This window comes from Tupaia chinensis, unplaced genomic scaffold, assembly GCF_000334495.1.
Source record: "Tupaia chinensis unplaced genomic scaffold, TupChi_1.0 Scaffold142100_1, whole genome shotgun sequence".
NCBI classification, from domain to species: domain Eukaryota; kingdom Metazoa; phylum Chordata; class Mammalia; order Scandentia; family Tupaiidae; genus Tupaia; species Tupaia belangeri.
In genome coordinates this window covers 624,610-633,552 of record NW_006201951.1, presented here as the reverse complement: position 1 = coordinate 633,552, position 8,943 = coordinate 624,610, and the positions used below count along the sequence as shown (strand labels likewise).

The 8,943-nt window shown below is 62.4% G+C and overlaps 3 protein-coding genes across 3 annotated transcripts in view; 2 read left to right on the top strand and 1 right to left on the bottom strand.

The window, feature by feature from the left end:
* The first annotated feature begins 278 nt into the window (after positions 1-278).
* Positions 279-2,608, top strand: TUBB4B (tubulin beta 4B class IVb). The gene is given in 5 exon segments (XM_006172141.3): positions 279-438; positions 734-842; positions 928-1,038; positions 1,478-1,733; positions 1,735-2,608. Coding segments are annotated over 5 exon segments (1,260 nt in total). The 5' UTR covers positions 279-381; the 3' UTR covers positions 2,462-2,608.
* Positions 2,601-5,593, bottom strand: CIMIP2A (ciliary microtubule inner protein 2A). The gene is given in 6 exon segments (XM_006163309.2): positions 2,601-2,689; positions 2,996-3,113; positions 3,338-3,432; positions 3,650-4,051; positions 4,126-4,340; positions 5,464-5,593. Coding segments are annotated over 6 exon segments (975 nt in total). The 5' UTR covers positions 5,520-5,593.
* A 2,801-nt stretch (positions 5,594-8,394) lies between these two features.
* Positions 8,395-8,943, top strand: part of STPG3 (sperm-tail PG-rich repeat containing 3) — a 2,912-nt gene continuing 2,363 nt past the window's right edge. The window contains exons 1-3 of the mRNA XM_006163308.2: positions 8,395-8,536; positions 8,605-8,736; positions 8,805-8,920. Of these exons, the coding sequence (XP_006163370.1) occupies positions 8,433-8,536; positions 8,605-8,736; positions 8,805-8,920 (352 nt within the window). The 5' untranslated portion in view covers positions 8,395-8,432. The remainder of the gene's footprint in view (positions 8,537-8,604; positions 8,737-8,804; positions 8,921-8,943) is intronic.

The window sequence follows — 8,943 nt, the reverse complement described above, 5'->3', positions numbered from 1 at the left end:
GGCGCAGCCAATAGCGCCAGCCTGTCGGCGTGCTGCCGGAAGCCAGCCAATGGAAGGGTAAATCAATCATTTGAAACAGCCAATGGACAAAGCACCGCAACGCGAGACGGAGGAGTATCTTGATAGGGACGTCGGAAGCTACTACCGACCAATAAAGAACGAACTGCGTCTGGAAGGTGGGCCTTAGGCGACCGGATTGATGGGAACGAAGCCAATCGAAAGAAGCCTCCTGCCGGCCTCGTTCTGGCTGCCCAATCTGGGGGCGGGACCGACGGCTATATAAGCATTGGCGGAGCGTCGGTTGTAGGACTCTGCGCGCTCGCTCGCTGTTGTGTCAGTCCTGCCACCTGCGCCGCCGCCGCCGCCGCCGCCGCTTTCGCCATGAGGGAGATCGTGCACTTGCAGGCCGGGCAGTGCGGCAACCAGATTGGCGCCAAGGTGGGCGGCCAGGACCGAGGGCTGGTGCGGGCTTGCGGGGCGGCTGGGGAAGATGGCGGCAGTGGGCAACCGGGCGGCGCCCCTGCATTGCGGCCCCAGAGCGCCCTGCGCGGGGCCAGGCCAGGTTGGGCGGGCCGAGACCCCAAGGACTGGGAGCGCCCTGGGCTGGCGGGGGCGGCCGGGCCGGGCCTAGCCTAGCCTAGCCGCCGCGCCTGTCCAGGGCGGGGCCGCCTCACTGCGCACCGGCTGCGGTGACTCAGCCCTCGTCCTCCTGGCCCGCCCGCGTCTCTTGCAGTTCTGGGAGGTGATCAGCGACGAGCATGGCATCGACCCCACCGGCACTTACCACGGGGACAGCGACTTGCAGCTGGAGCGTATCAACGTGTACTACAACGAGGCCACCGGTGAGACCCGGCCCCTCCTCGTACTCCCTCCCCGCACTCCCAGTGGTCCCCTGCCAGCTCTGACGCCCTCCTGTTCTGCCCCCAGGTGGCAAGTACGTGCCCCGCGCTGTGCTCGTGGATCTGGAACCCGGCACCATGGACTCCGTGCGCTCTGGGCCCTTTGGGCAGATCTTCAGACCTGACAACTTCGTTTTTGGTGAGTTTGTGGGGGCTGGGGGGTAGGAAGGTCAAGGGGCTGCCCCAAGGTTGCTGCAAAGCTAGAGGGGCTATACCTTTCCCTCCCCTTCCAGGCACTCAATCCTCTCAAAGCGGCTTTCGGAGGAAGGCCCGGCTGTCTGCCCTGGCAGGGAGTGGGGAGATGTAATCTCTGCAGCTACCACTGAGCTGCAGCCTGGGGTTGCTCCTCCGCCCTTGAGAGTTGGCAGGGCTGCCTGGGGAGGCCTGTCCAGCTGCCTCTGCTGCAGCTTCTGCTTTGTCTGCATGGCAGGCTGCTTTCATGGCACCCGGAGGGTCTTTCCGTAGCCCTAGGGTGAACTGCGTGTCACTTCACACCTGTTCCCTGGCCTTTGGGCACGGGCAGCAGTGACTGGTGTTGAGCACATACCCAGCTAACGTGACCAGCTGTCCCGTGACAGGTCAGAGTGGTGCTGGGAACAACTGGGCCAAGGGGCACTACACAGAAGGTGCAGAGCTGGTGGACTCGGTGCTGGACGTCGTGAGGAAGGAGGCTGAGAGCTGCGACTGCCTGCAGGGCTTCCAGCTGACCCACTCGCTGGGCGGGGGGACCGGGTCTGGGATGGGCACCCTGCTCATCAGCAAGATCCGGGAGGAGTACCCCGACCGCATCATGAACACCTTCAGCGTGGTGCCCTCGCCCAAGGTGTCGGACACGCGAGGGCCTGTTACACCTCTTCTTCCGCACCCGGGAGCTGGCCACGCCCACCTACGGGGACCTCAACCACCTGGTGTCGGCCACCATGAGCGGCGTCACCACCTGCCTGCGCTTCCCGGGCCAGCTCAACGCCGACCTGCGCAAGCTGGCCGTGAACATGGTGCCCTTCCCGCGCCTGCACTTCTTCATGCCCGGCTTCGCGCCCTTGACCAGCCGGGGCAGCCAGCAGTACCGCGCGCTCACGGTGCCCGAGCTCACCCAGCAGATGTTTGATGCCAAGAACATGATGGCCGCCTGCGACCCCCGCCATGGCCGCTACCTGACAGTGGCCGCCGTGTTCAGGGGCCGCATGTCCATGAAGGAGGTGGACGAGCAGATGCTCAACGTGCAGAACAAGAACAGCAGCTACTTCGTGGAGTGGATCCCCAACAACGTGAAGACAGCTGTCTGTGACATCCCCCCCCGTGGGCTAAAAATGTCCGCCACCTTCATTGGCAACAGCACGGCCATCCAGGAGCTGTTCAAGCGCATCTCGGAGCAGTTCACGGCCATGTTCCGGCGCAAGGCCTTCCTGCACTGGTACACGGGCGAGGGCATGGACGAGATGGAGTTCACCGAGGCCGAGAGCAACATGAACGACCTGGTGTCCGAGTACCAGCAGTACCAGGACGCCACAGCCGAGGAGGAGGGCGAGTTCGAGGAGGAGGCTGAGGAGGAGGTGGCGTAGGCTGCGTGCTCGCGGGAAAAGCGCGGAGCGGGGTGAACTCTTTATTCGCTCACGGCCTGTCTCCTGGTAGTCACGTCTCTGTGTACCTGCTGCCCTCGTCTCGACCTCATGCTGTACAGACGCCTCCATTAAAGCATTTTCATAGTGTGTGGTTTCGCCTCTGCAGTTCCTTCTGATAGGCCTTCCGGCTGCTGTTGCCAAACGTGTGTGCGTAGGTGTCCCGCATGGCTGCAAAGGAGTAAGCTTTGTGGCTGCAAGGGGTCAGTGTGGGCTGCCCGAGGCTTTGGGCATCTGCCTGTGGGGACCTGCTTCTTGGGGCAGGCCTGGGCTTCTCAGGAGCCAGGTCTGCAGAGGGCCTGTTGCCCAGACTTCAGTGGGAGGGGCTGAGCCTGGAGGAGGGGCTATAGTGGGCGGGCCTACTCCCCTGGAGCTTGCAGAGGATTTGACAGCTGGTAGGAAATGGGTAAGTAGTATAGACCAAGGTCTGTCAGTGTGACCCCGGCCAGTGGGCCTGAGGTGGCTGGGGGGACTCACATGGAATGAACCCCATGTAGAAAGGTATCAAGCCATGGCTGCTGTAGATGATGTTGCTGGGCCAGTGTGTCCTGGGCAGCTTCTCACCCAGTGGGCAGACTGGGTTCCTGAACAGGAACTGGGGAAACAGGCTGAGTGCTGCCTCCCCTCACCCACAAGCAGTGCGCAGGGCGTGAGCCACGTGGGCGGGAGGGCCAGCTGGAGCTCCTGGGTCTCCTGGCTCTGCCCCCAGACCTTGTTGGGACCAGAGGGTTGGGGGCAGGCCTGTGGGCCAGGCAGAGCTGCACCAGAGAAGCGGCCAGGTGGGCCAGGTGCCCAGCCCCGCCCCGGCGGTGTGCCTACCTGGTTCCTGTCGAACTCATCCATTGCCTGTGTTACTCCGTCACGGTAATTCATGCCCATCACCCAGGCAAACCTGGGGACGAAGCCAGCGTAGCCTGGAGGCAGGCAGATGAAGGTTAGGGTCCCATCTCATCCCAGGCCCCCAGTCCTGGTCGCACTGCCTGCCCCCTGAGTTAGGGTTTCTTTCCTGCCCTAAACGGCAGCCACTGCCTCTACCAAAGGAGCAGGCAGGTGTCTGGTGAGACTGCTCCCGGCAGGCACAGGGCCCTGGGGCTACCCTTCAGACCAGGCCAGCCCAGCACAGCCAGTCACCTGAGATGGCCTTGCGCTGGATCAGGTTGGGGTGGTCCAGCTGGGGCAGCCGCTGGGACCTGCCCACGTCCAGCATCTCCTGCTGATGGGGTGCTGGCCAGTACTCATCCCTCCTGCAGTGGTATAGCTGGAATGGGGAGGGGCGGGTCACCAAGGCCCCTCTCTCCTGGCCTGGGTGGGGGTGAGGCTAGGCTACCTGGTACTGCCCGGGGGCCTCTCCAAGTGCCACGTCTCTGGAGCACTGCTTCTTGCCTGGTGGGCATGGCGGGTAGGGGGGGTAGGGCATGACACCTGCAGGCAGAGGGACCTGTCTGGATATGTTTTCTACCCCTGGCGGCTCCTGGGTGTTCACGTCTGGTGGAAGCCGGCCCAGGATCTCAAAGTTCTTGTAGGGTTTCAGACCTGCACAGACAGGGCATCCTTGAGCTTGGGCAACAGGAGGGCGGGTGGGCAGCGGGCTGGGGCTGGCGGCTCACCGGTGTAGTGGGGAATGTAGGGTATAGTCAGGTCCCGGCAGGAAGCCAACGGGGGCTTGGGCCGACTGAAGTCCTCGATGAACTTGGGCTTGGACATAGGGGAGAGCACTGAGCAGGGGCTCTTCTGCACGCTGGGGTCTGTGAGCAGCTGTGCTGTGGTGCGCCCGTAGGTGCTCCCCACCTGGTACCGCAGTTGTGGGTAGAAGCCCGCATAGCTGCAGAGGGACAGGGTGGAGCGGGATGCAGAAACAGCCTGCCTGCCACGCAGCTCCTGCTCGCCGGCCCTAGGCACCCACCTTCCAGGCCTCCCTCAGGGCGTGATGGACGGAGGACATGCCCAGCCCAGGCTGTGGGCTTCTTGGCCGCCACCACCTGCAGTGTCACCCACCCTGTCCTATCCTCGTCCCTTGAGCCCTCACGTGGATAGGTGGGAGCAGACATGCCACCTCAGGACCAGCAGCCTGGGACCTGCAGTGGATGAACCGAGGGGTGAAGGGGGGCAGTGCTGCAGCTCTGTGTGGGGATGCTCAGTGACCCAGTGCTGCAAGACCTGGGTGTGTGGCCACCCAGGGTGCCAGCTGTCTTGTGGACACTGCCAGGGTAGGGTGTGTGACTCGCTGGTCTAAAAGGTGAGTGAGGTGCCAGCAGGCGGTGCAGTGGCTACGTCTCTGGACTCCCACGTGTCTGACTGCGTTGTGAGTCCCAGACCTGGCAGCTGGAAACTCAAGCCGGGAGTGCACGTGTGCGTGGCCCAAAATCTCAGGAGGGGCTGCAGTGTGGCCATCCCCCTGAGGGATGATTTCTCACTTTCTCTCTCCATCTCTGTCTGTCTCTCTGGCGAGTACACATACCCTATAACAAAAACCTCTCAAAAACAAACTAACCATGTGAGTGAGGCCGAATCCAATTCCTGGACACCTACCTCCCTTTCCTAACAGAGGCCACGGAGCAGGTGGACTGGCCGTCCCTGGCTATGCCTCCCTCACACTGGGCATGCGTGTGGGCGTGTGCACATGTACTCGACCAGGACACCCAGTCTCGCAGAGTGCCCTGCAGAGCAGGCCTGGGCCGCCTCTGCCAACCGCAGGCTGCCCAGTTCCTGCTCTTGAGAGACATGAAGGCCAGCTGATGTGAGCAGTGGCCAGGCCCACGAGGGGAAATCCCTGTCCCACACTCCCTGTGCCAGGGCTCTGGGCCCGTCTCCACCTCCAGCTCCATCGTTCCTGGTCAGGCGTGCCCCACACCTGGGGCCCAGCTTCCTGAGGCCAGCTCCAGAGCCCCTCACAGCTGATGCCCCAGCCCTGGGCCCAGCTTCCTTCCAGAGCTCCTGCTTCCTACCCGGGGATGTAGTGAGGTTCCGGTGTGAAGAGGCTGTGCTTCTGTGTCGCTGTCATCCTGCCTCAAGTCCCTGCCTGTGCTGGTCACAGGCCTTCCCTCCTCTGGCTGGCTCCCTGCCCTGAGGAGTCCTGTTGCCTGGCAACCATTGTGAAGAGATCCAGCACTGCTGAGCACCACCCAGGCCAGGTCCCCGCCCCTCCCGTACCCTGCAGCACCGCAGCGCGCAGGTGGGCACTGCGGCCTTGGGAGCGAAGGCTGCGAGTACCATGGTGAGGCCGGCCTGGGGAAGGTTCCACCTGACACAGAGCTCAGAGACCTGACCGTCCTGCTGGGAAAGGCCTGGACCACTGCGACCCCAGGAGGCCAGTGGCCACCTGCAACCCCCTGCGCCAAGAGCAGTCAGCAGTCCTTGAGACAGAGAGCCTGGCCTGCAGCAGGCCTCCTACCCACCCAGGGGGGCATGCTTCCCACTGTACACAAATCCTGCTGCGTTTTTCCTTTTGGTACAGGAAGGAGTTCTTTCTTTTTCTTTGGGGGGGGGTTTCGCTATAGGGCACATGCACTCACCAGAAAGAGAGCGACAGAGACAGAAAGCGGGAAACCACCCCCAGGGGGATGGCCACGCCGCAATCCCTTCTCCCCCATTCTCCTCTTGGGATCTTGGGCACGCTCATGCACACGTGCCCAGCGTGAGTTCAGGCTACCAGGTCCAGGACTAGAACTGCGGTTGACTACATGGGAGTCCAGTGACATAGCCATTACGCCAACTGCTGGTCCTAAGAAGGAGTTTCTGACTGTAAAAATGAAGGAAGATAGCATAAAGGAAAGGAGCAGCTGGTCTGACTCCACGTCAGATAACACGCACTAGGAGACAGGCGTGGCCTGGTAACTGCAGGTGCACATTGGCATGGAAAGCTGACAAAAGCACACGGAATTACCACTCGGCAGAGAAACGCATACACGGGGCCAGCAGGTGGCGTGGAGGTTAAGGCGCTGGACTCCCACAGGGCTGACTACAGTTTGAGTCCCAGACCTGGTGACTTGAAAATTATAGCAGGTGTGGGTGTGTGTGCCCAAAATCCCAGGGGGAGAATGGAGAAGGGACTGCAGTGTGACATCTCTCTTGGGGGGGATTGCTCACCTTCCCCGAGTACATGTGCACTATGGCAAAAACAATAAAAAGAAATGCATATATGGTGTGAGCATTTGGGACAAAGGCCCGAAGTCAGCAAGCTTGTGGACACCAGGCTGGCATGCCAAATGGATGCTGGCAACTGCAGTTTTAGTATTTTTTGAGACTTTTGCTATAGGATACATGCGCTCGCCAGAGAGACGGCAAGAAATCACCCCTGGGGGCACAGCCACACTGTAACCCCTCTTGGGATTTTGGGCATGCACACACACAGGCCCAGCGTGAGTTCTAAGCCACTAGGTCCAGGACTCAAGCCACGGTCGACTACAGCTGCGCCATCTACTGGTCCCAGCACTGGCAGGTTTTTTTTGTTTGTTTTTCCTTTTTTTTTTTTTTTTTGAGAGGTTTTCGCTACAGGGCGCGTGCGCTCGCCAGACAGACAGAGACATAGAGGCAGAAAGCGAGAAATCACCCCCCAGGGGGGATGGTCACGCCGCAATCTCTTCTCCTCCATTCTCCTCTTGGGATCTTGGGCACGCATGCGTGCCCGGCGTGAGTTTTAAGCCACCGGGTCCGGGATGCGAACCACAGTTGACTACGTGGGAATCCAGTGACATAACCATTAGGGTAACTGCTGGTTCCCTCAGTCGTGGCAGTTTCTAACACCCAGGGCTGGCTGGGCCACAGTAGCAATGGCCTCATCTGGGAGCAGTTCACTAACAGGTCAGGGCCACATGGGACACGGCACACCTGGACCCGTAGCTCCCACTTGGGCTTGGATCTGATGGGAGTGATGGTTGTCCAGCTGAAACCGCCACAGCGCCACCCATCTGTCGTGGTGGTGTTTATTACAGAAGGTGGTGGCAAAGGCTGTGTCCCACGGCAAAGGCCATGTCCCACGGCAAAGGCTGCCTTACAGCGAGGCACATGGCAGAGCCGCACCGCAGCCCGGGCAGTCGCGATGGGAGGAACATGGGACGGCATGGGCCAGGGCGGCTGTGAGCCCCAGCGCAAGTAGGAGACGTGTTTCCTGAAGCCTGTGTCCGTCGCCCCAAGTGCCAGTGCCAGTGCCCGGGGAGGAGGGGTGGCACAGAGGGAGCGACGCGCCGGGTCGGGTGGAGGACAGTGGCTGGTGCAGGCCTTCCTGACGGCCCTACGGGGCTGTGCGGGCCAAGGCCAGGGCTGGGGCCAGCAGGCTGCTCAGCTCAGGCCCCAGTGCCAGATGGGCCCTAGCCTGCTCAGGCTCACTGCTCCACGCAGCTCGTGCAGCCTGGTCCCGTGACCCCTGACCTGCTCTGGCCCTTGCCCCTAGGCCAAAGACAGGCCTCACTTGGCCTGCCCACTCAGACCCACTCCAAGCTGGGTTTCTGGCCAGGGCAGCAGCTGCAGCTACCTATGCTCCTTCTCCTCCTCGGAGCCCTCCTGGACCCTTCCTTCCTCTGGCTGGGCCCCCAGGGTATGGCAGGTGTTCTTGGGTCCTGCTCCCCTCAAGTCCTCTGCCAGGGGCTTAGTTTCCCTGGAACCCCTGAGAGAGTAGGCCTGGCGCCCCAGGAGCTCCCACCCCACCCTCTTGCAGGGAAGGGGAAAGGTTGGGACAAGGAAGTGGGGTAAGAGCACAGGGGGCTCGGCCAAGAGTAATGGCAGGCCAGGGAGCCAGGACCCCAGCAGGAGAACAGGGAGGGGCAGGGGTGGCCACCAGGGCAGCCCCTCCAGGGCTGGATGATGTCCCCTCCCTAGGGAACCCAGCAATAGAGGGGGCCCCACAGCCCACTGCTGAGGCCACAGAGTGCCAGTGAGGTCACAGGGCAGTGCCCCAGGGAGAGGCCCGAGCCTGCCGATGGATTTCGACCAGAAGGCTGTGAAGTTCTTGGCAAGCTTCTACATCAATGGAGGAAAACACTGGACTGATGGCCCCCTGAGGCAGACGCCGGAGCCCTCCCAGTAACTGCAGGGGTGTGGCGGGCAGCGGGTAGGGGTGGCCGGGCGTGATGTGCCTCTCTCCCCCTCAGGCTCCGGGCTGCTGTGCTGCTGCTGGGCCTGGATTTCGACCAGAAGGCTGTGAAGTTCTTGGCAAGCTTCTACATCAATGGAGGAAAACACTGGACTGATGGCCCCCTGAGGCAGACGCCGGAGCCCTCCCAGTAACTGCAGGGGTGTGGCGGGCAGCGGGTAGGGGTGGCCGGGCGTGATGTGCCTCTCTCCCCCTCAGGCTCCGGGCTGCTGTGCTGCTGCTGGGCCTGGGGCTGGCGGAGGCCTGGGCTGGGATGCGGCCTCCAGGGGAACAGGTGGGGCCTGCCTGCCGCAGGTCACGGGCACGGCAGGGCACCCCCCCCCCCGAGCCCCCGCCC